The sequence below is a fragment of the Hyperoodon ampullatus genome (assembly GCF_949752795.1).
Source record: "Hyperoodon ampullatus genome assembly, chromosome: 3".
NCBI classification, from domain to species: Eukaryota; Metazoa; Chordata; class Mammalia; order Artiodactyla; family Ziphiidae; genus Hyperoodon; species Hyperoodon ampullatus.
Genome location: NC_136916.1, coordinates 64,536,623 through 64,563,493, shown reverse-complemented (window position 1 = coordinate 64,563,493; position 26,871 = coordinate 64,536,623). Strand labels below are relative to the sequence as shown.

General features: G+C 41.8%; 3 protein-coding genes across 3 annotated transcripts in view; all 3 read left to right on the top strand.

The window, feature by feature from the left end:
• PTPN9 (protein tyrosine phosphatase non-receptor type 9) overlaps nucleotides 1-26,871 on the top strand; it is a gene marked incomplete at its 5' end in the record, with an annotated part of 82,294 nt that overhangs the window by 1,348 nt on the left and 54,075 nt on the right. The window lies entirely within an intron of this gene.
• On the top strand, nucleotides 22,846-23,190 carry LOC307050158 (protein preY, mitochondrial-like; the record flags this gene model as incomplete). Its single annotated transcript, XM_079699985.1, has 1 exon — nucleotides 22,846-23,190. One exon carries the CDS (start codon nucleotides 22,846-22,848, stop codon nucleotides 23,188-23,190), a length of 345 nt encoding a protein of 114 aa, XP_079556111.1.
• Nucleotides 23,584-23,799, top strand: LOC307050809 (phosphatidylinositol N-acetylglucosaminyltransferase subunit Y-like; the record flags this gene model as incomplete). Its single annotated transcript, XM_079701071.1, has 1 exon — nucleotides 23,584-23,799. The coding sequence occupies one exon, from the start codon at nucleotides 23,584-23,586 to the stop codon at nucleotides 23,797-23,799; it is 216 nt and encodes a 71-aa protein (XP_079557197.1).

The following is a 26,871-nucleotide window of genomic DNA, read 5'->3' as shown; positions in this document are numbered from 1 at the left end:
TGAAATTAATGTTAATAAAATGCTAGTCAGGGCCTAGTGCAAGCAGGTGGCCAAGGAGCTCACCTTGCCAAAATTAGGGAAATACTATCAGTACTTCAGCACTAAGGTGTGATGGTGTTCGGTTGATTTTAAAGTGGCAAAACTCTTTCACTTCTTTTCCTAAGGCTAGTCAGATTTGAAGTTTTTATGTTTCTAAGACTTGAGGGCATCAGTATTCCACTATGAAAATGCCATTTGGGTGTGAATTAAAAAATTAAAACTGAGAAAAGTAAATATTAGAGCATTCATAGTATTGATAAAGTATTAGCTTTACTCTGTATATGTGTATACATATATGCAACTGTGTTTGGTAAAAATCTTTTACATCGAATGAATGTGATGGGAATTAACAAGGACTGGATGGAAGTAGTAAAATATATATATATTAAGATCAAGAAGTTATGTGGGTTTTTTTAACCGTATGTTTTCCTACAAAATACCAAGTTTTCTACAGACATTTCAAAATGTTGAAACACAAACATAAAAGCATAATTCCAATTGTGGTAATGCCAGATAAAATTTCATATTTTAGTTTAATATCACATGAGAGTACTCTTAACTGTTAAGATTTCTTTAAAATACCTAAATTAAACAGCAGCAAATGCATGTTAGTCTTATCAAAGTAGTTGTCATGGGAAATGACATATTCATTCCATAATGCTGCCTCATTGTTCAAACCAGTTTTAGAACTCATTTGGAGTTGATTTCAAAGCTTGTGGCAGAATCTTTGAAATATCTTCAGTGTTGGAAAAATCTTGTACATTTGAGAGTCAGTTTGATTTTTGGAAATAGAAAAAAATCTTTTGGAATCCTATTTCATGGGTAAAGTAGGGGATCAAACTGGATAACACAGTTTCAGACCCTTTGTGGGGTGTGTAAACTGCTTTAAAGATGTTTCTGGAGCAGATCCCTCTCAAATGGTACCTCATTCTATACAGTCATGCAAATCATAAACCCAAAAGTTTTCTTGGATACTTTGTTCTCCCTCAGCCCCTGTGTGTTATACATCATCAGGTTTTCCTGAATATCTCCTGAATTCTTTCACTTCTTCCACCACCACCACCATTATCATCATCCTAGTCCAAGCTACTGTCATATCATGACAGAATTTTTATTTCCTACTTGATCCATCTGCATTCCTTAGCTCTTATTTGAGAAACCAAAGGCAAACTGCAAATCTGATTGCATCTTCCCTTTGGCCTACCTGCCACCAAAATAAGCATTCATAAAACCCTCAGTGGCTTTTCATCGCTCTTGGGATTGACAGCTCTTGAATGATTGTTACAGCTCTTGAATATGGTCTACAATGCCTCAGCCCTTGTGCGGTTTAGATCCCTATCTAATTCTCACACTTCATCTTTGCTCCAGGCACACTGGCCTTTTGGTCCTGCATTATTGCCTGTTTCCTTCTGTTACAGGGTCTTTGCACAGGTTGCTTTCCTCTGTCTGGAAATACCCTCCACTGGTAATTCCCACTTCATCCTTCAGCTCTCAGCTTTCACTTCCTCGGGAAGGCGTTCCTTGATCTCCCCAGTTAGGTTAGATCTGCTGCTGGCTCTCAGAGTACCATGTACTGTCCTTTATATCGCTTATCACAAGTTTACACTATTTGTATGATTGTATGACTGGAAGCTCCGTGGGGCTTGGAACTGTGTCTGCATTTGCTCACCATCATACACACATTGCTAATCATAATGACTGGCACTCAGTGGACGTTCAGGAAATACTTGTGGGATGAAAAGTAGTTCTATATGTGATTTGTACATAGACGGCGTCGTCTCCTTTCAGAGTGGCTTATAAAAATAAGGACGGGGGCTTCCCTGGTGGTGCAGTGGTTAAGAATCCGCCTGCCAATGCAGGGGACACGGGTTTGAGCCCTGGCCCGGGAAGATCCCACATGCCGCGGAGCAACTAAGCCCGTGTGCCACAACTACTGAGTCTGCACTCTAGAGCCCATGAGCCTGTGTGCTACAACTACTGAAGCCCGCGCGCCTAGAGCCTGTGCTCCACAAGAGAAGCCACTGCAATGAGAAGCCCGCGCACCGCAACAAAGACTAGCCCCCACTCGCCGCAACTAGAGAAAGCCTGCGCGCAGCAATGAAGGCCCAATGCAGCCAAAAATAAATAAATAAAATAATTAATTAAAAAAAATAAGGATGTTTATTTTTATATATGTTTTGAAGGTCATCATTATTACTTCATAGTTTCATTTCCTATCTAGGCATGTGCTGAACTGATATTATACCAAGTCCTTTGTAACTTATGATGTTTCTTGCCTTTAGTTTTTCAGTTCTCAATATTATAAAGCCTACAGTTGAGTTACAAGAAAAAAGTATGCTTTGCCTTTAAGAAGTTTACATGAATAACAACAGAGTAATAATAGTAGTTGTTTCCTGTGCTCCTGCTTTGAGTCAGGCTCTGTGCTGGGCATTTCACATACAGTTAATCCTCATAAGATTGGAATAATTATCTCATTTTGCAAACGAGAAAACTCAGACTGAGAGGAGGAAATTGCCCAAGTTCGCATAGCTAGCAAGTGATGGAGCCAAGATTTCCACCCAGCTCTAGGTTATTCTGCCTCCACTGCAAATGTTCCCTCTATTACACTAACTACCTTACATCTCATGAAGCAATTAACCAGTTTAATAAGATGCCTACATGGGTGTATGATAGCTAATTTTGTGGGTTTTGGTATTGAAATGTGTGTTTGATTTTGATGATGCTTTTTAAAAAATTTTATTTATTTATTTATTTATGGCTGTGTTGGGTCTTTGTTGCTGTGTGCAGCTTTCTCTAGTTGCGGCGAGCAGGGGCTACTCTTCGTTGCAGTGTGCGGGTTTCTTACTGCAGTGGCTTCTCTCGTTGCAGAGCATGGGCTCTAGAGTGCAGGCTCAGTAGTTGTGGCGCACGTGCTTAGTTGCTCCGCGGCATGTGGGATTTACCCAGACCTGGGCTCGAACCTGTGTCCCTTGCATTGGCAGGCAGATTCTTAACCACTGCGCAACCAGGGAAGCCCTGATGATGCTTCTTAAAATATAATTTTAAAAATGCAGACAGGAAAAAATTTGGAAAACCTTTACTCAGACCTGTTTATTGCTAGCAGAAACATATTGTACAGCCTGTGCAAGAAATTATGATGGAAATTACTCTTGGAAAAAATTGGTTCCTTAAGATAGAGTTGGCAACTCTCTGTTTTGAGGTGTGGTCACAATAAAAATTTATTTTTTAAAATGTGCCCTTTTCCTTTTGTATAAGAGAAATAACTATTCTTAGAGCCAAATATGAAGAATATTATTTCTCCAAACTGTAAAAACCAAGGTGTTTTTGTGTCAGGAATGCATTCTTTTTTTGATATTTTTGTGTGTGAATATAAAAGCCTTAATAGGTTGGCAAAATTGTAAATTTGCCAGTGTGAAGGGTAATTTCTACATTTCAGTACTAATCTTCATTCTTATTATGTTATTGTCTTAATTTTATTTTTCCAAAGCATATACTCACATTTGTAACTTGACCTGAAGTTGGTAATTTTATCAAATTTGCTAAATTATAATTAACTTGACCACCAGGGATAGTTAAGGGTGTCTTATTCATCTGTTCTATGTCCATGTAACCTACAGAAAGTGGGGCACCTTGGGTTACGTCTATTTGGGGTAAGTTGTGAGGAGAACACCCTCTTTGCAATAAACCATAACAGGAAGACTTTTAGCTAGGATTATAAGGCTATTTGATGGAATATCTAAGGAACTATAGCCTTTTAGGGTCTTTTGGGTTTTCATGGATTTCCCAGTAATGACCGATAGGACAGAATAGTAGAGTAGTTTTCTAAAGTACTTATGCTTTTATTCATATCTTCATTTTAGATGGCTTTAATATCGTACATAGTATTTCTATCACATTAAAAATAATTCATGGGTTTTTAAAAGTTGTTGCAGCAAGTAATCTACTAGTATTGATTTTCAAAGCCTCCAAAGAAAATTTTTATTTTAGAGTTCATGTTGTGTAGAGCTTATAGCATTGTTGTAAAGTTTAATAAGCTAGTGCACATAGATAGTAATGCATTACATAGTAAGCACTCAGTTAAGTTAGCCATTATCATGATATTCTCCGTCTTTGAATAGTGAAAGATTTTAGAGCCAAGTTAGCTTAAACCAATCCCAAGGGGGGAAAATGTTCATTCATGCTGGGGACCATCACTTAGCATGGATTTTTATGAATGCCAGAAAACAGTTATCTTGCAACTTCATTGTATAGTTTTCAAAAACCTATTTTAATTCTGTGCCATGGTTTGTGTTCTTATAATGGGATTTTCTAAAGTTAAAAATTTAACTGCCTTGCGGTGGATTCAGAGATTTTTGGAATTTTTCCCAAGGGCAGGGGTTTTGTCCTGGTTCTTGTGGCCAAGAACTTCCCTTTTCCCACAGCCTCACATGTCCTGTGCTAAATGTCATCTGTCCCCGTGGAAGTAACCATACGTCAAGGACCAAATGATTCATAATGTTGAGGCCTTCCACAGAGGGGAAGGAGAGGAGGGATAGATGAAGAAGACTCATTCTTTTCGTTATTGCCAGTAACTAAAGATATTGTAATTAGCAATTAGGTGAAATCTCATTTGGATGTGAGAATTTTATTCTCTTAAAACTTCTGAGCGTATCAAGGGTCTTGGGCTTTAGGTTTGAATGTTAAAGAGGCCTGGAGGTTTTCCCCAAGGAACCTGACCTCTAATACTTACTAATGAATTGAAAAGTAAGACAGACGCTCTAAAAAGGAGCTGAACTGTTTTACAGAGGTAAGAGTTAAAACTCATTGTAGATCAGTACATCTGAGTCTCATTTTATGACTTGTATACCTTTTTTGTGTTGGAAAAGATATAGTAATGTTGGAATACTCCAACTTTGATTTCTACATATTAAGACCCATTTTATAGTAGAATGGCTGGTCCACTGCAGTGTCAAGATTAGATGTCATAACCCCTAACTCTGGTTATTTGTTCAGATGCTTGGACGTTCAGTGCAATTTCAGGCATTTCACACCAGTTTTATCATTCTGCCTTGATGTCTCAGACAATTAGGGGTACTTCCTTTTTCCAAATCAATCACTATCCTCCCCCACCACCCCACCCTATGCCTCCACACAAGAGATCCTTGGTTGGCCTTTCTGGACACTGGAATAGTCACTGTTTTTTTTTTTTTATGAAATTAAAAAAAAATTTTTTTTGAGTTTATTTTTCGCTGCGTTCGTGGGCTTTCTCTAGTTGCAGCGAGCAGGGGCTACTCTTCGTTGTGGTGTGTGGGCTTCTCATTGCGGTGGCTTCTCTTGTTGAAGAGCACGGGCTCTAGGCACGCGGGCTTCAGTAGTTGCAGCACGCGGGCTCAGTAGTTGTGGCTTGCGGGCTCTGGAGCGCAGGCTCAGTAGTTGTGGCGAACAGGCCTAGTTGCTCCACAGAACGTGGGATCTTCCCGGACGTGGGATCTTCCCGGACCAGGGATCGAATCCACGTCCCCTGCATTATCAGGTAGATTCTTTTTTTTTTTTTTTTTTTTTTTTGCGGTACGCGGGCCTCTGTCCTGGCCTCTCCCGTTGTGGAGCACAGGCTCCAGACGCGCAAGCTCAGCAGCCATGGCTCACGGGCCCCGCCGCTCCGTGGCATGTGGGATCTTCCCGGACCAGGGCACGAACCCGTGTCCCCTGCATTGGCAGGCTGACTCTCAACCACTGCGCCACCAGGGAAGCCCTGTCAGGTAGATTCTTAACCACTGCACCACCAGGGAAGTCCCCTAATCACTGTTTTCTATTCCTCTTCCTCTGGAGTAGGGGCAGATATTCCTAGAACAGGTAGTTTAGCCTGCACTGTTTAGTGCTGAAGGGCCTGTACTTACTGGAATGAGCCCTTTCATATATGATTTTGAAAAGGCTCATTAGAACCTAACTGAGATGGCCTGGGGATGCGGGCTGGGAGTGGGAGGCTGGGAAGCTTCAGAGCGCATGGGAAGAGTTGTTTGTTTATTAAGGATTGGTTATCTCTTAGGTCCAGACTATAAAGTGATGAAACCAAAACGGTAGATTAGAGGTGACTTTTTCTTTAGTTTTTGCTTCTGAGGAAAGTATTCCATTTTTTCTCTGGGAAATACAGTTTCTGTTATATGTACTGGTTTCCTCTGGAATAATCCATTCAAAACGCACACTCACACTTCTTGTCTTTTTATCCAGCATGGGTGGCACAGATCTGACTAGCCTAATAGAATTATTATGAAACCAGAATTTATTCTCAGAATTGATGGGTAGATTCTAAAGAGAGCCATCCATGACTTTAGTACTGAAGTGTTTGGGGACATTAATCCATTAATTACTTTTTCATTGCTTGAACAACTGGCTAATCTTTACCTTTGCATTTGCTTTTCTATACCTCATTATTACACAATAGACATCATTACTGAAATCAGTCTTTTTTAAAATAAGTTTTTTATATTCTCTACAATGACCATATGTTTCTTTTATAATTATAAAACGAGTAACTTTTTGTGAAAAGTGCTGCATGCTCTATACAGTTTGGTATTATACTATTAACTGGTGAGATCACAGTATTTAAGATTAATGCAAATCTGGCTTCTTTCTAAACAGAGCTATTTACAAGTGAAATCTGGGCCTTTGGGGAGATGATGGTAATAAGTCTTAGGTAAACTTCAGGAATCCCCGGCTTGCTTTGTGGCTCCAGGCATTTTAATTAATATTTTTGAGTCTGCTTTGTGTTCTTTCCTTAAAGAGCTTTTAGGAGACCTGCTGAATTTAAGTAAAATCTCTTATGGTTACGAAATGCTCAGTAGATATCTGCGATAATAGTATTCTTGCCCTCTATGCTACAGGAGACAATTTTTTTCAGATAAGAATAGGAGGAAAGGGCTTCTCTGGTGGCGCAGTGGTTGAGAGTCCGCCTGCCGATGCAGGGGACACGGGTTCGTGCCCCGGTCTGGGAAGATCCCACATGCCGCGGAGCGGCTGGGCCCGTGAGCCATGGCCACTGAGCCTGTGCATCCGGAGCCTGTGCTTCACAACGGGAGAGGCCACGGCAGTCAGAGGCCCGCGTACAACAAAAAAAAAAAAAAAAAGAAAAAAAGAATAGGAAAAATTAAGAATCCTACTTTGTAGCAGTGAAATAGAAGATTTCTGGGTAGTCTAAGACTTCTGACAGTTGCCATGCACGAATACGGTATCTAAAAGGTGGTAGTGAGGCTACCTGTGCTCATTTTTTTGTTTGTTTTTAATTTATTTTATTTATTTATTTTTGGCTGTGTTGGGTCCTCGTTGTGGTACACGGGCTTCTCATTGCAGTTGCAGAGCACGGGCTCTAGGCACGTGGGCTTCAGTAGTTGTGGCACGCAGGCTCAGTAGTTGTGGTGCACCGGCTTAGTTGCTCCGCGGCATGTGGGATCTTCCCGGACTAGGGCTCGAACCCGTGTCCCCTGCATTGGTAGGCGGATTCTTAACCACTGCGCCACCAGGGAAGTCCCTACCTGTGCTCATTTTATGCTGTTAACACTTAATGAACTATCCATTGGTTCATTTGTTTATTTATTCTTCTAGGTTATAGATTTCTTCTTTAGGTCCACTGATTATCATCTTTTTTTGTTTCAGATAAAACTTCAAATAGTCATCTGATGATCTAAAAATGACTCATATTTAGAGTGCAAAGAGTGACAGTTTATATCCTCTTCCATATCTTATTTGAACAGCCTTTGTGAAAAAAATTCTCATTCCACTGTTTATCTCAGTGGTTCTCAACCAGGGTGATTTTAAAACACACCCCCACCCAACATTTGTCAATGACTAGAGATACATTTGATTGTCACAGTTGGGGGGTGCTACTGGGATCTAGTGGGTAGAGGCCAATAATGCTGCCAAACATCTTATAATGGTGGGCACACAGCCTACCACAACCAAAAGTTAACTGGCCCAAAATGTCAATAGTGCCAAGGTTGAAAAACCCTAGTTTATAACTGAAGAGTTTTTTTGTAGTTCTTAGGGACAGAGTTACAAATTCTTACTTTTTGATTCAAGATAAGTCTTTGGTTCACACATTAACTATTCAAATTCTGTGTCCCCAAATACTGGTTTCTGCAATTGACTTCACATACTGAAAAACTCCAGTCTAAAACATAATTATTTTGCAGCATAACCATCACAGAAGATAAAATGAGACATTTCCACAGCCTTTGCAGGGGTTTTCAGAGATGGGGAGATTTTGTATGACAAGCAGAACACTACTGAGTCCTGCCATGGAATGATGATAATGGGAACTGTAATTTTTGCTTTCCCTTCCAAATATTTCTGTGTTGCTACCAAGTGTCTCTGTTCCTCCAGTGAGTGAGGTGATTATTATGTATCAATCTCTTTTCCTTTTCTTATTAACGTCTACTAAGAGGAAGGTTTAACAGATCATAAACAGAAATACAATTTGTTCATTCAGCAGTCATTTATTGTCTGTTGCTGTGTGCTAGCAACAGCATAGATTGAGGGCTCTCTGTCCTTAAGGAATTGCCCTCCAGTTCTCTGTAGGCAGTTCTTGAATTGTGGGGTACCCACCAAGGAGGAGGACCTCTTATCTACAGTGAGGGCAGGGACTCAATCTTATACATCCTTAGTGTACATTGTGAGAGTTCAAAATATTTTTGCTGAAGAATGAGTGAAACTGTATACACTGAAATTATTTATTCCTCACACACCCATGAAGTATTATTTTGTTTTGGATGATTATCTTCCTGACATAGGAATGATGTTCAGAGGCTTTCAGTAATCCACCGAGGAGGCAACACTGGAACTCAAACTCTTCTGATTAAATGTAGTGCTCTCTCTAGTAAACTTCATCTCTCTTAACTACGTGTTTCTATGTATGACACGCCTATATACATATACACCAGAAACGGCTCTTTCTTGACGTTTGTGGGTTAAAAGTTCCTGGTTTCAGCCATTCACAAGTTTCTCTACAGAGATGTGCCTAAATTGTTCCTAGCTGCTTATTGTACATTTATGAAAAATTATATGCTTTAATGGGGTCAGTGAACTTGAAGTTTCATATAGGTCTCTGGTTGTACCTCTCAGAATGTTGTAGGTCTGCTCTTTGCCCTTATAAAACCAGTCTTTAGTTTTCTATAGGTAGAGTTTAATCTTTCAGATATTATTATCAGCATAATGGGGAAGTATATATGGTATATTTGCCTACTGGCAGTTAGGATTAGACTACAGCTCTTTAAATTGTTTTGTCCATGACACCTTCAGTTTACCCATGTTTTTGTCTGTACTTAAGCTACTACTAGATTTCCCTTCTTAACTCTCGCCAAGTATAAAAGTTGAGGATGAAAATTTTTCCAAAAAAAAGGATTTTTTTCTCCTTTTTACTTTCTATACTTACAAATTTTCTCTTTCTTAGATTTGTAAAGGAAGAAAAAGAGTTACTAAGAGAGAGACCTGAAACCTTGAACATGAACATGAGCAAAAGAAAACAGATTTATTTGGGAATGGCCGTTTGTCTCATTGACTTTAGCTCTCTGTTCCAGGAAACTCCAGAAGTGAAGAGAAAACGATATTTCTGGCTAGGTCAGGAATATAGCTAGTAAGATTAAAATATACAGAATTTTCCATCATACTTTTGTTTTCAAAAATAAATCTTTTTAGATTAGGATTCTAAATGTTTTAGAGAAACCATCTGACATTTCTCGTACTGAATGCTGGTATACCATTTTGTTTATAGGAAAAACTCAGCATTGTTATGGAATTAAGTTAACAGAAACATTTTTTAAAAATTGAAAACCATCCATCTTTTTTTTTTCCTTTAAGCACCCAAAGCATCATTTTCTTTCGTAGTTGGTATCAAGCTAGGGAAATGTTAGCTTTGGAGGTGATTTTGTGAGAAAATTAGAAACAACTAGAAACTTGTGTTTTGAATGAAATTGCTAAGACCATTTGAACATGGAAACTAGTCAGAACCTCTGATTGTTGTCATGCTGTCCTTACAGTGCTACAAGTAATTGTAAAAGCCCACTTCAAACTTGTGATAATAATAGTGGCTAAGCACTAACTAGGATGGCTATGATTTTAAAAAAAAGAGAGAGAGAGAAAGAAAGAAAATAACAAATGTTGGCATTGCTGGTGGGAATGTAAAATGGTACAGCCACAGTGGAAAACAGTCTGATGGTTTCTCAAAAGATTAAACATAGAACTACCATATGACGCAGCAATTTCGTTTGTAGGTATATATCCAAAAGAATTAAAAGCACGGAATTCCCTGGCGGTCCAGTGGTTAGGACTCCACACTTCCACTGTAGGGGGTGCAGTTTCGATCCCTGGTCGGGGAGCTAAGATCCTGCATGCCATGCAGCGCGGCCAAAAACAAACAAAAAACAAAGTTAGAAAAGAATTAAAAGCAGGCAGTCAAATAGATACATGTACATGCATGTCATAGCAACCCGAGTGGCCAATGATAGATGAATAGCTAAGCAAAATGTAGTATATACATACAATGGAATATTATTCAGCTTTAAAAAGGAATGAAATTTTGATATATGATACAATATGGATAGACCTCGAAAACATTATGATTACTGAAGTAAGCCAGACACAAAAGACAAATGTATGAGGTACCTAGATAACCAAATTCATGGAGACAGAGAGTAGAATACCAGGGGCTGGGAGGAGATGGAAAGGAGGAGTTATTGTTTGATGGGTACACAGTTTTTGTTGAGGGTGATGGAAGAGTTTTGGGTATAGATAGTGGTGATGGTTACCCAACTTTGTGAATGCATTTAATGCCACTGCATTGTATACTTATTAATGGTAAAAATTATAAGTATTTTATATATTTTACCACAGTAAAAAAATAATGGCTAAACACTATTCAAAGTGCTTTATGGGTTTTAGTTCATTTAGTGAATCATGCGGCTGGTGAGTCAAAGGAAAGAGAATAGGTGTTACTTCCACTTCTCCTTTGGCTGCTGATCTTGAGCCTAGAATCTCTTACATAAGTACCATTTATTGGTTACAGGATGTATCTATGTTAATGATTTGTTAGAATGTGAATTGTCATCTGTTTGAACTCCTGAATATTTCACCTGTGAGATCCAGTTGAGGTTTACTCTGTAGGAGAAAAAGGAGTTTTCTGTGTAGGACAAAGCACTGAGTGTTATGATGCAAACGAACCCATATATGTATAGTGTCCTCATCTCCCCCCGCCACCCCCCCATTCCCAGTATAGTTCTGGGAATGACTTGAAATATTGTTGATCTAGAGCAGTGGTTCTCAGTGTGTAGTCTCCAGACCAGCAACATGGGCATGCCCTCGGAGCTTGTTAAAAGTGCACGTATTCAAGTGCATCCCAGATCTACTGAATCAGAATCTCTACGGGTGAGGTCCAACAATATGCATTTAAACAAGTCTCCAAATGCACATTCAAGTTTGAGAACTAGTAGTCCGGAGAATAACTAGGGTGCTGTTGTGCTTGTCGGGAAACCATCTAGAAGTGAGTTTAGACACTTAGGCTCACTTCAGAAAGGGAAGGCCTGGATTTACTGATTGGCTCTGGAACTCTAGGTATTAGAGCTAGTCTGAACTGGATGAAACCTGCAGGAATCATCTGATTCTGTACTAGAACTGTGCTGTTCCAAGGGAGAGGAACAGTAAGGCAAGGTTCTCAAAGACCAGCATTTACCGTGATTCCTCTGATCCAAAGAAAGAGCAGAGGGCTTCCCTGGTGGTGCAGTGGTTAAGAATCCGCCTGCCAATGTAGGGGACACGGGTGTGAGCCCTGGTCCGGGAAAATCCCACATGCTGTGGAGCAACTAAGCCCGTGCACCACAACTACTGAGCCTGCACTCTAGAGCCTGCGAGTCACAACTACTGAGCCCACGCGCCACAACTACTGAAGCCCGCATGCCTAGAGCCCGTGCTCCGCAACAAGAGAAGCTGCCTCAATGAGAAGCCCGTGCACCGCAATGAAGAGTAACCCCCACTCACTGCAACTAGAGAAAGCCTGCGCGCAGCAACGAAGACCCAACACAGCCAAAAATAAATAAAATAAATAAGTAAATAAATAAATAAAAACAAAGAGCAGAGCCCTTATCTACTTGAGAAATAGAAATGGAACCAGGATGTCTGCAAAACAAGGCACTGAGACACTTGATGTCCACTGCAGATGGCATTACCTAGAGAGATGCTTGGCTTCCAAGGGAGTATTGAATGAAAGAAGACACGGGCTGTTCTGACTCAGCCAAGAAAACCTGCCAGCTTTGACAAGGCCAGTCCATAGGAAAGCTCGTGTTACTCCAATGTCATTTGCCCTTAGAATCTGGACCTAGGAGTTACCAGATTTTACTGTCTGAGTCCTGCCTGGGAGCTGAGCCCAGTTCTGTTCAGAGTTGAAAATGGGGCACGGCAGTGAGGACAGCCAGATTGTAGGCAGCTTTTCCAGGCTTCATTCTTTGTAGGTTTGCAAATGGCCTCTGAGGTACAGTAAGCTGATCTACTTGTACTATTTTATGAGCATGAATAGGTTTGTCCTTTAGTTTATCTGAGAGGCTTCCTTGGATTTGGAAGTATTGATGCAGTGAGTTTGAGATGGCTGGGGTCTGAAATGACTGACGTTGCCTAATTACAATCTCCCAGCCAGCTGTATGCCTTTGAGGGAGTAATGAAGCTCTAGGTCATGGTCCTAGTTTCCTGAATGTGTGACACTCAGGATTCGGTCACCTGAGGCATAAGTTGGGCTTGGCCTCAGGAAGAAAACAGGAGGGCCAGTTAAATTTGGGGTCGATTAGCAACAGCAGGTCTAATCTGCAGGCCAGGGCCAGATTAGCCTCAGGTCTGACGTGCTGAATCCTAAAGTGTTGGACTAGAAGTCCTCAAGTCACTCCTGTCGGATCCGTTTGACATTGGCAAAATTGAGCTTGATGTGTGGGAGAGGGAGAGGAGAGGGGGAGGGAGGGAAAGAGGGAGATGAGATGGAGGGGAGGAGGTATGGGGGGTGGTGTGTTATTTATTAGGGAGCAAAGCAGGTGAGAGGTAGCTTCATTGTGTGGAGTGGGAGGGAATATAGAACCAGGAAAGAAGGAACTAGCTACCATGTTTTCAAAGCATCTCACCATTCTCATCTTTTCCTGGACTGATTCTGATTTGCCAGTGACCTTCTTAAAGTTTAGCATCAGAGCACCATGCTTCTGTAATGTGCTCCAAATTCAAAATAAATTTTGGCAGTTTTAGTAAACTGTTGACTCATAGATTCAAGTCAGCTAAGACTCCTAAGTCTTTTCTTTTCTTTTCTTTTTTTTTTTTTTTTGCGGTACGCGGGCCTCTCACTGTTGTGGCCTCTCCCGTTGCGGAGCACAGGCTCCGGATGCGCAGGCTCAGCGGCCACGGCTCACGGGCCCAGCCCCTCCGCGGCATGTGGGATCTTCCCGGACCGGGGCACGAACCCGTGTCCCCTGCATCGGCAGGCGGACTCTCAACCACTGCGCCACCAGGGAAGCCCCCTAAGTCTTTTCTTATGTGCTTCTGTTAAATTTCATCTGGTGCCTCTAAAATTAATTTTCTTGCACTTATTCTTAAATATCATTTTGTTAGATTTAATGTTCATTACCATTTGTTGAGCTTTATGAGCCAAAAACTTTACAAATATTACATTTTCTCCCCTCTTACACCAATTCTGTGGCGTTATTACTCCCATTTTAAAGGTGTAGAAATTAAGGCTCAAAGAAGTAACTTGCTTGCATTCTAAACAATAAGTGGTAGAACCTGGTATTCAAACCCTTGTCTGTCTGACTCCAAAGCCTCACCTTTGAGTACCATTCTAGCCCATTGTTCTGTCCTGTTTTGATCTTTTAGATCTGTGTTCTCTTTTACAATATATTTGTTCTCTTAGTTTATCTCTCCTCTTACATCGTCATCGTGACCCAGTACCCTTATCTAAGTCATTTATAGCAATGAGACCAGGCCAGGGATGGATGCAGAGCAAATCAAGGGAAAGAGTGTGAGCTTCAGACTTGGTTTTGGAATCTTAGTTGTATCATCACGAGTAGTGTGAGTTGGCAAGGTCCTTAACTTGTCTCGGCCTCCATTTCCTCATATATAAAATGTCTTAATACCTGCTGTTGGAAAGATTGAATAAAACATGGATGCAAAGTGCTTGACTCATGGCCTGGCAAGCATACTGTAGGCTCTCAATAAACATTAGTCTATTTGTCTCCCTCCTTTCAGGGAATTCCTTTAAAATCTTTTTTTTTTTTTTTAAATATTCTTTGGGTACGTTTGTTTATTGTTTCCCGCAGGGTATCGTCTGCCCCACTGTGGCAGCACACTTGGCCATAGAAAGGAGTGGTTAAGAACTGTACCATAAATTTCTCTGGGATTATGAGTAAGTAGCTTAATCTCTTTCTGCCTTAGTTTCATCATATATAAAATGTACGTAATACTAGTACCTACCATAAAGAATTGTTATGAGGATTAAATAACAATATATGTGAAATCCTTGGAACAGTGCCTGGCAGATAGTGCTGTTTAATCTTTGCTACTGTGAATATCTGCAAATTACAGATAATAATGCCTACTTTGTAGGGTTATTATGAGAATTAAATGAGGTAAGTAGTCAACTGCTTGACATTTTGACTGGCAAATATACATAAATTAATAGAAGGAAATCTTATTGTCCACAAAGATGCCATGAAATGCTCATCAAATGCCTTGCTGAAAGTAGGTCTGTTCTGTGTTTCAGTGATTTTCAAACTTTAGTATGCACAAGAATCATCTGGGATCTTGTTAACATGCAGATTCTGATTAAACAAGGTTTGTGATGGGGCCTGTGGTCTGCATTTCTGACTTCCTAGGTTGATGCCACTGCTACTGTAAAGTAAGACTGCTGAAGTAAGACTTCGCTTTGAGTAGCACTGCTGTATAGTACATTCCTTTACTTTTCAGTCTAATGTATCCTTTCTTGAAAGACTTGTTTTCAGTAAATCACTTCTGGTGATCATATTCCCCTTCCTAAAAGCTCAAAGCCCATTTTTTTGTTTGTTTGTTTGTTTTTGGTTTTTTTTGGCCACGCCACTCAGTTTGTGGGACCTTAGTTCCCCGACCAGGGATCGAACCTGGGCCCCAGCAGTGAAAGCACTGAGCCCTAACCACTGGATTGCCAGGGAATTCGCTCAAACTCACCTTTTAAAAAAAAGAATCTATTGGCCAGGGCTAGGTGTATATGTATGTGAAAGAAAGATCAGTTGTGCAGTTTGCCAAGAATTGATGTCAAAATTGTCAGGGACTGGGAACTTTTGTAGCTCTCAGTAGATGCCCCCTCTTGAAGTTAGGACTATGTTTGCTCATCCTCAGGCTTTGACACCTTTCTTGTCTTTTAAGTTCTATAGCAAATGTTCATCAGGCTCCCATGGAGTTCCCAGGATTGTCAGGTTTTGTAGGTCTGGAGGCTTGAACTGATTTGGAATAATTAGGGGCTCTATTATTTTGAGCTTCAGCTCTTACTTTCCACAAGGCTTGTTCTTCCCCTCTTCAGGTTGAAGGTTGTACCTTTTTTTGTGTGTGTGGTATGCGGGCCTCTCACTGTTGTGGCCTCTCCCGTTGTGGGGCACAGGCTCCGGACGCGCAGGCCCAGCAGCCATGGCTCACGGGCCTAGCTGCTCCGCGGCATGTGGGATCTTCCCGGACCGGGGCACGAACCCATGTCCCCTGCATCGGCAAGTGGACTCTCAACCACTGCGCCACCAGGGAAGCCCGAAGGTTGTACTTTTCGATAGAGAAATGAAAGAAGCAGGAGTTGAACTAGACAGTTCTCACAAAGCTCTTTTTGTTATCTTTAGTTTACGGGCCTTGGCTCATTCTAGGCTGTGACTTTCCCAGCACTTTTCCTTTAGGTCAGAACCACCACTCTATTTTTTTTTTTTTTTTACTGTGCCCTCTTCCTTTGTACATGTGTGTATGTGTGGGAGTGCTTTTAACATCTGTACTCCTTGGAGAATGCTGTGCAACCATACTACTGGTTTCTTTAGCTTGTTCTCATTTTAAATTTGAATTGGCAGGAGGGGAGTGGGATGAACTGGGAGATTGGGATTGACATATATACACTAATATGTATAAAATAGGTAACTAATGAGGACCTGCTGTCTAGCACAGGGAACTCTACTCCACTTCGGTGTACAGTAGAAAATGACACAACGTTGTAAAACAACTATACCCCAATTTTAACAAAAGCAATAGGTTATATCATATCCAATTTAAGTGTAAGCCAGATTGCTCCCACCCCCCAAAAAGAAAAAATACATTTGAATTGGTATAATTCATAATTAATTGCACAATTTATTGTCAGAATCTTGCTTTTGAGGATTTCTTTAAAAAAATACCAACAACTGCCTTCTCTTTTAGAGTTTTAGATTATGAGATTTACTTTTGTGAAATCTACATTTTGAAAGCAATATAAAGCACAATGGATAAAAATGTGAGCTTTCTAGAGTCAGAAAACCTGGATTCTGAGTCAGGTTCCACCAATTTTTTTGTTTGGGGGCCTTGGGCATGTTACCTAACAGTTGGAAATCTTAGTTTTCTCAACTGTCATATGGGGATAATGAGAGTATCCACATCCTAGGGCCACTGAGAGGACTTGACAATCCTTGTAAAACTAAGTATCTGACTGGTAGTTAGAGCTCAATACCCAATAAATATTTTCTGTTGTTAATAGCTAATTTTGTTAACGGTCTGGTGGTATTTACTGATGTGTAGTAAGGTTTACCTAATGCCTTCCCAGATAGCCAGTTATTGGATCCTGTGAAGTAGGCGGGTATTATCCTTTTTTGGATGAGGAAATTGTGGTGTGAAAAGTTTTGACTGACTTGAGGGCACATAGCTGTGGCAGAACTAGGTCTTTAATACAGGATTACTGGTGCCACATCTAGGACTTGCTCTCTTTACTGCATCCTTCTGACAGCACTCAGCTGTTGGCTACCAACCTTTTCTCTCTCTTTTTTTTCTTTTTCCTTTTTTATTGAAGTATAATTGATATACAATATTATATTATTTTCAGGGGTACAGCACAGTGATTTGACATTTATATACATTACAAAAACTGAGGAACAGCCAGATGGAAGAGATGCATAGGGCAAGGTATGTGGGAAGAGGTGCAGAACTTCCATGTCCTCTCTAGGCCCAGGTGCGCCACTCTCCCCAAATCTCTGTGTGTTCACCAACCCAGAAGCTCCTTGGTTATCACACTTTCAAAGATTACATGGTTACTTTCTCTTTGAGACCCTTTCAGTTTTTCAACTAGTTTATGTTCTTGGTCTGGATTAAGCCCAGTATAGTAGTTCCCCCATCCTTTAATTTTTTTAGATTTATTATTTATTTATTTATTTACTTATTTAGTTTATTTTTGACTGCATCAGGTCTTAGTTGGGGCATGCAGGATCTTCGTTGAGGCATGCAGGATTTTTCGTTGTGGTGCGTGGGCTTCTCTCTAGTTGTGGCGTGCAGGTTTTCTCTTCTCTAAGTTGTGGTGTGCAAGCTCCAGGGCATGTGGGCTCTGTAGTTGCGGCGCGGGTTCCAGAGCGCATGGACTCTGTAGTTTGCGGCATGTGGGCTCTAGTTGAGGTGTGCGAGCTCAGTAGTTGTGGTGCGCGGGCTTTAGTTGCCCTGCGGCATGTGGGATCTTAGTTCCCTGACCAGGGATCGAACCTGCATCCCCCGCATTGTAAGATGGATTCTTTACCACTGGACCACCAGGGAAGTCCCCCCTCATCCTTTTAGAATGAAACTGTCAGCAAGATTTTATCAGATTTTCAATCCCTACCCAATTTTAAGATAAATTTGATATCCAACTAATGATGAGGTACCTGAAGTTTCCTATCTCTAACATCATCATTACCAGGCCAATTTGGGGATCTGAACCAAGAAACTAATCTATATTCTCCATTATTGAGCAGGCTGAAGTGTACTCCAGCAGCTGTATCACGTCCATTACTCTCTTTTATCCTCATTCAGAAATTCTTTAGTGTGGTTTATGGATTTCTACTGGGAATATCATTTTGAGACACACTGCCATCCCACTTCCCCCTTTAAGATTTGAATGAGATTTGCCCATCATTGGCATACTGCATTCACAAATTCATTAAACTCAGATTTTCGTGAATAGGGACCATGTCTTATTTATTTCATAAAATTCATAAACTTTAACTGATTTTGGATATCTCTATTATAGATCTTTTTTTAAAAAATAATAAACTTCCTTTATTCCTTTGTCTTTTCTCTTTCCTTCAGTCCTTTTTATTTTATCTTACTTATTTATTTTTTGGCTGCGCTGTGTGGCTTGCAGGATCTTAGTTCCCCAACCAGGGATCGAACCCGTGTGTGCCCACCTGCAATGGAAGTGCAGAGACCTAACCACTGGACCACCAGGGAATTCCCTAGATGTCTTCAGTTAAGATATTGGCAACTTAATTTTCAGATATTTTCTTTTGTGGCTTAATAGTTACCTCTCCCATTGCTTTTCTTATGTCGTTCCTGATGTTCTTTCCCAGTTTTATCCGGGAATTTTTCTCTCTTTATTTTCAGTTTTAAGCTCTCATAATCAGATTGGCAAGTATTCAGACAAACATGTTCTTCCTACTCCCTGTCAACAACACTCTTTTAGCAGGCTGAGAGCCCATCATCATTCATGTATTTACTCATCAGAATGGCACCATATGCTGTGCTTGGTGCTGAGTATGCGTTTGTGAGCATGGAAGACTTGGCCCTTGCACCTCCCTAAACTTATAGGCTGATGGGAACAGGTAGACAGTAACATAAGCTTTTATAACACTGTGTGCCTGGGTGGAAGACAGTAAAAACTTGCAGATGAAGAAGTGGGATTTAGACTGACATCTAAAGGGCGAATAGGAGTAAGCCAGGGTTGGGAGGAAGGGAAGGAGAAGAATGTTCCAGCAGGATCTGGAAGGTCAACTCCAATTTATTGACAGTCATAAACATTCCTCCTTTCTTTCTGAAGTCTCAGCCATCAATTGGAAGAAGAGAGAAAAATTGTTACTAGAGGCCTCCCCCACCCCAGGTTCTCCAAATCCTTTAGATTTTTTTTTCCCTAGAAAGACTTTTCAGGGTTCTTCTGGTTGTGTGGTTCACCCCCTTATTAACCAGCTGGAATGGGTAGCAGCTGGCAAGCTGCCTTTGGGTTCTTCCTTATAGGGAGTGACCAATTAGGCACCCTCCCCCCCGCCACTCCCTCCAACCCCTGTCTCCTTCTGGGAAGCTGGATGACTTTGCACTTGCTGATGGTGAGGAGCTTCCTGTTTATTCTCCAGATTTCTGTTTTTTTCTATGTTTCTATTCTGTGTTATATTCTTCTGCCCCTCAACCTCTTGACATGAATTTTCTCCTGTGACAATTTAGAAATGTTTACTTCCTTATTTTCTTGTTGAATTATTTCTTCCATTGTCTCTGGGAGTTCTTCATCCTCTTTGGTAACCTTTGTCTGGAGAGTGGTGTTTAAGCCTGAGAATAGAGATGCCAGCTTATGTTTAGTAAATATGCTGTTGGCAAAAAACCTCCAGCAGGAAAGCGAGTGTGGCACAATTTCTGCAGTGCCTTGGAGCATCCCCTGTTTAGTGCTAAAGCTCCTAAAAGCAGCTATAATCCTTTACCCCTTTGTAGAGCTCCCTAACTCATTATCTTTGGCCTTGATAGGAAGACTATAGAGTATCAACAAACTCATCATTTGGTGGCATAGTTTAAAGTACCCCGCCACCCCCGCCACATGGCTTGTGGGATCTTAGTTCCCCGATCAGGGATTGAACCTGGGTCCCAGCAGTGAAAACACTGAGTCCTAACCACTGGACTGCCAGGGAATTCCCTAAAGTACTTTTTTAAACATTATGTTCAGATATCCTTATTATATATATATTTTAGTTAAAGACTATATAAAATTGATACATTTTATTTTGGGGGTGGATAATATAGTCACATGATTTAAACTTAAAAAGGTACAGAGGAGAATTTGGTAAATATTCTCCTTCTTGCCATGTCTCTCAGCCACCTAGTTCTCTGAGACAACCAACGTTACCAGTTTCTTTTATATCCTTCCAGAGTAATTTTGCGCATAGACAAAGACACGACTTAGTATATATGTAATAATATATATGTCAGATAACATATCTGCTGATGAGATGAATGATGTGTATCCTGTATTTCTCAAGGCCACTTAGTGAGTGGAAAGACTGGAATTTGAAAAGTTTTGAATTCAAACCTCAAAACCTCAGCTATGCCATTTATTAGTTGAGTGACCTTGGGCAGTTTGCTTAGGCCCTGTATGCTTTGATTTCTTTATGTGGTTAATAATACTCAGTGTGCCAAGGCTGTTGAGTATGATGTATGTACAGTTCCTCCTCTGGTGCATGTTAAAATGCTTCACAAATGGTTGCTACCTTTGCTGTTTCTTGCTGGACCACACTCTTTGGCCTATGTGAACTGGGAGGGGCAAAGTCTTGCTCTAAAAAATGAATGGATTGAATTGCCTTTACTGTAATATGTGATCAGTGCTCTCTACTTATGAAGGGAACCATGAGCCAAGGGAGATAGAAATAGCACTTTGAAAAGAATAGAACATTTTTTGTTCCTCAGGTATTGGAGAACAGCTGTTCCTGGTCTGGGGCCTTCACACTTGGCTGGTGGAGTGCTGATAAGCCCTAGGACTTCACTTCCCCTGGTAGGAAGTTATTAACACTGAGGAGCTTTTCATGTTTAATAGCTCAATTAGCTCCGGCCCTTCAGTATTGCTTGAAGCTTTGGACTCTTATGGGAAGCTTCACTTGGTCAGCCCTATTTTGGGTTTCCTGCTATTCAGTTCCCATTGTGATGTTAATCCTTTAATAGCAGTTAGCTATCATTCTTTTTGGTTCTTGCACAATGCTTGATGTAATAGATGGAAGAGTCTCGAATTTCAGAACCAGTCCCATGTGGTTTCATCAGGAGGATGGTGTTAAGCCTTCCTTCATGGTTATCTGGACTCAGCATTCTTTTAAAAATTATTATTTATTCTTTTTTATTTTTGGCTGCGTTGGCTGCGCGCGGGCTATTCTCTGGTTGCAGCCAGCAGACGCAACTCTTCCTTGAGGTGCAACTCTTCCTTGAGGGCTTCTCATTGCTGTGGCTTCTCTTGTTGTGGAGCACAGGCTCTAGGCGCGCGGGCTTCAGTAGTTGTGGCACGTGGGCTCAGTAGTTGTGGTTTGTAGGCTCTAGAGCACAGGCTCAGTAGTTGTGGCGCATGGGCCCAGTTGTTCCACAGCACGTGGGATCTTCCTGGACCAGGGATTGAACCCGTGTCCCCCTGCATTGGCAGGCAGATTCTTAAACACTGCACCACCAGGGAAGGTCCCTAGTTTGCTCATTTTTAAACAAAATCATAATGGGTGTTGAATTTTATTCAGTGCATTTTCAGCATCTGTTGAGAAGGTTATTATATACGTTTTCTCCTTTAGTATCTGGTAATATAGAAAATTGTGTTGGTAGATGTCCCTAGGTTAAACTGTCTTTTCATTCCTGGGATAAGCCCTCTTTGGTTATGATGTATTTGTCCTCTGTTATACTACTCTTTCTACAACATCAGAGTTATCTGGACCATGAAGGTTTAATAGAATATGGCATAAAAACCATCTGAACCTGTAGGTATTTTTTGTATGTGTGTGTAGGGGATATTTGACAACTCTTGTTTTTTCATTCACATTTCTTTGATGCTCAGTGGTCACTAGTACTTCTAAAAGTGAATCTTAAAAGTTCGTTGGGGGCTTCCCTGTTGGCGCAGTGGTTGAGAGTCCGCCTGCCGATGCAGGGGACACGGCTTCGTGCCCCAGTCCGGGAAGATCCCACATGCCGCGGAGCGGCTGGGCCTGTGAGCCATGGCCACTGAGCCTGCGCGTCCAGAGCCTGTGCTCCGCAACGGGAGAGACCACAACAGTGAGAGGCCTGAGTACCGCAAAAAAAAAAAAAAAAAGTTCCTTGATTTTTCCTCCTCTGCCCTCTAAATGGTAATGTTCTTTAGAGTTCTGTTGTTCATTATTCATTCATACATATTTATTAGATATTATTAGAGATATTTATTTATGCCAGGCACAGTGCTAGGAACTTCTCTCCCTGCTGCTAGATTTTTTCCTTCTGGTCTGACTTCCCCACTGCTGGCAGAGTCATTTTTAGCTGGGAGAGGAAGACTAAATGTATTTCATACCTTCTCTTAAAAATCTCTGTTAAGGGACTTCCCTGGTGGCGCAGTGGTTAAGAATCTGCCTGCCAGTGCAGGGGACATGGGTTTGAGCCCTGGTCTGGGAAGATCCCACATGCTGCGGAGCATCTAAACCTGTGTGCCACAACTGCTGAGCCCATGCACCTAGAGCCTGTGCTCCGCGACAAAGGGATGCCACTGCAATGAGAAGACCCTGTACCGCAACGAAGAGTAGCCCCTGCTCGTTGCAACTAGAGAAAGCCCGCGTGCAGAAACGAAGACCCAACACAGCCAGAAAAAAAAAAAAAAGTCTCTGTTGAGTCCTTCATGTGTATAGGATCATGGGCTTTTCCTGTGTGGCTCAGCCTCCGTGTCAGCTCATCTCCCGCCATTCTCTGTCATATACACTGGACACACTGGCTACACTGTATCCCCCAGTAATCCCTGTTCTTTCATGACTCTGCCTTTACACATTTTGTTTTCTCTAAAGAGAATACTTGTCTCTTCCTGGCAAATTTCTATTCATCCTTCAAGGCACTCTTTTAAAAAGATTTGTCGTTGGCCAGAACATGCTGAGCAGAGTGTGCGGCTGGCTCGCCTCAGCGCTGTGGGGGACACGTATTCAGCCGTCCGCGGTCGCCCAGAGGTATCTGCACATGTTGGTGTCATGGCCGTCCACAGACAAGAACGAGAGGACGAGGAAACCTCCCCGCGCCTTCGACCCAGCGCTGCTGGAGTTCCTGGTGTGCCCGCTCTCCAAGAAGCTGCTCAGATATGAAGCATCGACAAATGAATTGATTAACGAAGAGTTAGGAATAGCCTATCCAATTATTGATGGGATTCCTAATATGATACCACAGGCAGCTAGGATGACACATCAAAATAAGAAGCAAGAAGAAATGGAGCAGCATTAGATCATACTTAAAAATAACAACAGGGCTTCCCTGGTGGCGCAGTGGTTGAGAGTCTGCCTGCTAATGCAGGGGACACGGGTTCGAGCCCTGGTCTGGGAGGATCCCACATGCCGCGGAGCAACTAGGCCCGTGAGCCACAACTACTGAGCCTGCGCGTCTGGAGCCTGTGCTCCACAACAAGACAGGCCGCAATAGTGAGAGGCCCGCTCACCGTGATGAAGAGTGGCCACCGCTTGCCACAACTAGAGAAAGCCCTTGCACAGAAACGAAGACCCAACACAGCAAAAATAAATTAATTAATTTAAAAAAAATAACAACAGACACAACTAAATTTTCTAAATACCATCCACCTTTTAAAAAGTCAGAGTGACAGGTAATAAGTGGAGGAAAAGAATGTTTCTGTCTCTTCCTACGTTGACTGTCCTTATTCCATTGGTCTCTTCAGCAGGGCTGTCATATTCGTCCTCTGTGGAAGAAAACTTCCCACAGGGCTGCACTAGCACAACCAGCCTGTGCTTTTACAGTCTGCCCTTGCCGATTACCATACCCATTTATGTATTCTTCCACCTTTGGACTTGGATGGGTATTAAACTCTTCAGGCATAATTAATACAACCAGAGCCAGGATGGTATATCCTAATGATATGCTGAGTGTCTGTCTCTGAAAGCTCAGCTACATGGAAATACTGGAAACCCACTTAATTTTCAAGAAAGATGCTTTGCCTAGCTTCTGTCAGAGGTTTAGGACTATAGGAGGCTTAAACCGCAGAGGCTTCTTTATTGTACTTTGGGCTTCCCTTGTTTTTGTTTTGTTTTGTTTTGTTTTTTGGTACGCGGGCCTCTCACTGCTGTGGCCTCTCCCGCCGCGGAGCACAGGCTCCGGACGCGCAGGCTCAGTGGCCATGGCTCACGGGCCTAGCCGCTCCGGGGCATGTGGGATCCTCCCAGACCGGGGCACGAACCCGCGTCCCCTGCATCGGCAGGCGGACTCTCAACCACGGTGCCACCAGGGAAGCCCCCTTCCCTTGTCTTTTGAAGGTTCTCATTTATACCTGGGGTATCAGAAGAAACATTTCAACAAAGTGTCTTGTTGGAAGTTAATAGCCCCAGACATCATCTGATGGCTTTATTTCTTATCCCATTCATAATTAAAATTTACTAATTTGAAATTTTATATGTTTATTTTACATTCAAAGTCTGGTAAAGTCACATGTTAAGGATGACTGAAGTAATTCCAGAGGAGCTCTGTTGGAGTAGTTGTAGAGAAATGCATTTGAACTAATGTGGTATAAAACTGTAATAAAATGGAAATTTCATGTATTTGCCAAAAAAAAAGACTTGTTTTTAATTCTCTTAGAGAGTTTGAATCCCATAGTACTCTGTTCATAGATCTGTCTTAGAACTTATCAAATTATATGATGCTGATCCATTTATACATGTCTCCATGTTTAAATGACTGTAACCTGCTCAGAATGGGTCTTTATCTCTCTAAATTATGTCTCCTCAACAGCTACTGTACTGCTTAGCATAGAGTAGGCCCTCAGCAAATACTTGTGAATGCTTGACTGACTACAGGAGTGGATGCCTGAAAGAGCTCTGCTGTGCTCTTGCCTTGAAGGGGGATACTACTGCTACTAGTCATGGAAGGTTGCCAGAGAGGAAACAAGTCTCTGCACTAAAACAATGTATACTTGAATAGTCCCTCTTTCTTCTTCCCTTCCCCCAAGATGTGTGTGTGTGTGTGTGTGTGTGTGTGTGTGGTGGTGGTGGTGGTGGTGGTGGTGGTTGTGGGGACATAAACTTAGAAAAGTATATATCTATTAGTATTTTTCTGTTGACTTTAACTTTTAAATTATTAATATTTAAAAATTTTTATTTATTTATTTTTGGCTGTGTTGGGTCTTCGTTGCTGCGCGTGGGCTTTCTGTAGTTGGGGCGAGCGGGGGCTACTCTTCATTGCGGTGCGCGGGCTTCTCATTGCAGTGGCTTCTCTTGTTGTGGAGCATGGGCTCTAGGTGCGCCGGCTTCAGTAGTTGTGGCTCGTAGGCTCTAGAGCGCAGGCTTAGTAGTTGTGGCGCGTTGGCTTAGTTGCTCTGAGACATGTGGGATCTTTCCAGACCAGGGCTTGAACCTGTGTCCCCTGCATTGGCAGGCGGATTCTTAACTACTGCGCCACCAGGGAAATCCACTTTTAAATGATTAAAACATGAAAATAGCTGTAGGGTGATGGGATTTTGATTGACCTTTTCCTTTTTCTTTTTTAATTAAACAAACATTTTAAAATATAGTAATAAGTCAGTAAGGGAACTGAACCAGATTCAGGATTGAAATAACGCAGTCTTTTTTTAAAAACATTTATTTATTTATTTGTTTGTTTGTTTATTTATTTGGCTGCGTCGGGTCTTAGTTGCAGCACGTGGGATCTTCATTGCGGCATGCAGGATGTTTTGTTGTGGCATGTGGGCTTCTCTCTAGTTGTGGCGCGTGGGCTTAGTACTTGCAGTGCGTTGGATTAGTTGCCCCAAGGCATGTGGGATCTTAGTTCCCCGACCAGGGATCGAACCCACATCCCCTGCATGGGAAGGCGGATTCTTAATCACTGGACCACCAGGGAAGTCCCGAAATAATGCAGTCTTCCATGAAGATACCAAAGCCATATTTTTCACCTCAACCTCCAACATTTCACATAGGTTAAGGATGTCCCTCAAGCATCTCTAAGCCCTCCGTCCCCCAGCTTCTAACTCATGGCGTTCTGCATGGCGCCCTGTGCAGGACCACCAATGCTTATACACAGTGGGCCACCTTAGACTCTTAGGAGGCCTGACCCGGCCTGCAGAGACTGATGGCAGCCCACCCTCAGCCATTCAGTCCTAGAGGCACCTGCTGGCTGACCTCTTCCTTTTTTTTTTTTTTTTTTTTTTACCGATTTTCTTAAATTATTTCATAACATGATAAAATCAGAAGTTTTTCTTAAAACTTTTTCCTTCTAAGATGCAGTAAAACCCTATTTAAGAAAGCACTGGGGACTTCCCTGGTGGCGCAGTGGTTAAGAATCCACCTGCCAATGCAGGGGACGTGAGTTCGAGCCCTGGTCCGGAAAGATCCCACATGTCGCAGAGCAACTAAGTCTGTGTGTCATGACTACTGAGCCTGTGCTCTAGAGCCTGCAAGCCACAACTGCTGAAGCCCACACGCCTAGAGCCCGTGCGCCATGACTACTGAGCCTGTGCTCTAGAGCCTGCAAGCCACGACTACTGAAGCCCACATGCCTAGAGCCCGTGCTCTGCAACAAGAGAAGCCACTGCAATGAGAAGCCTGCACACCTCAACGAAGAGTAGCCCCTGCTTGCCGCAACTAGAGAAAGTCCACGCGCAGCAACGAAGACCCAACGCGGCCATAAATAAATAAATAAATTAATTAATTAAAAAAAAAAAAGAAAGCACTGGCTCTTACATGTAAGGCTGACGTATGTTGGGTTCTATTATAAATGAAACATTAATTCATTTAAACCTCAACGTTCCTATGAGCAGGGTACTCATCACTTTTAACAGATAAGGAAACAGCACAGAGCTAGTAAGTTGTAGAGCTGGGATCGAGCAGAGTGGTTACTCCAGCAGTTAGAAGTGCTGAATTTAATATTCCTCCACCTCTAGCTTCATTTAAAGTTTGGGTGCCCAAACAG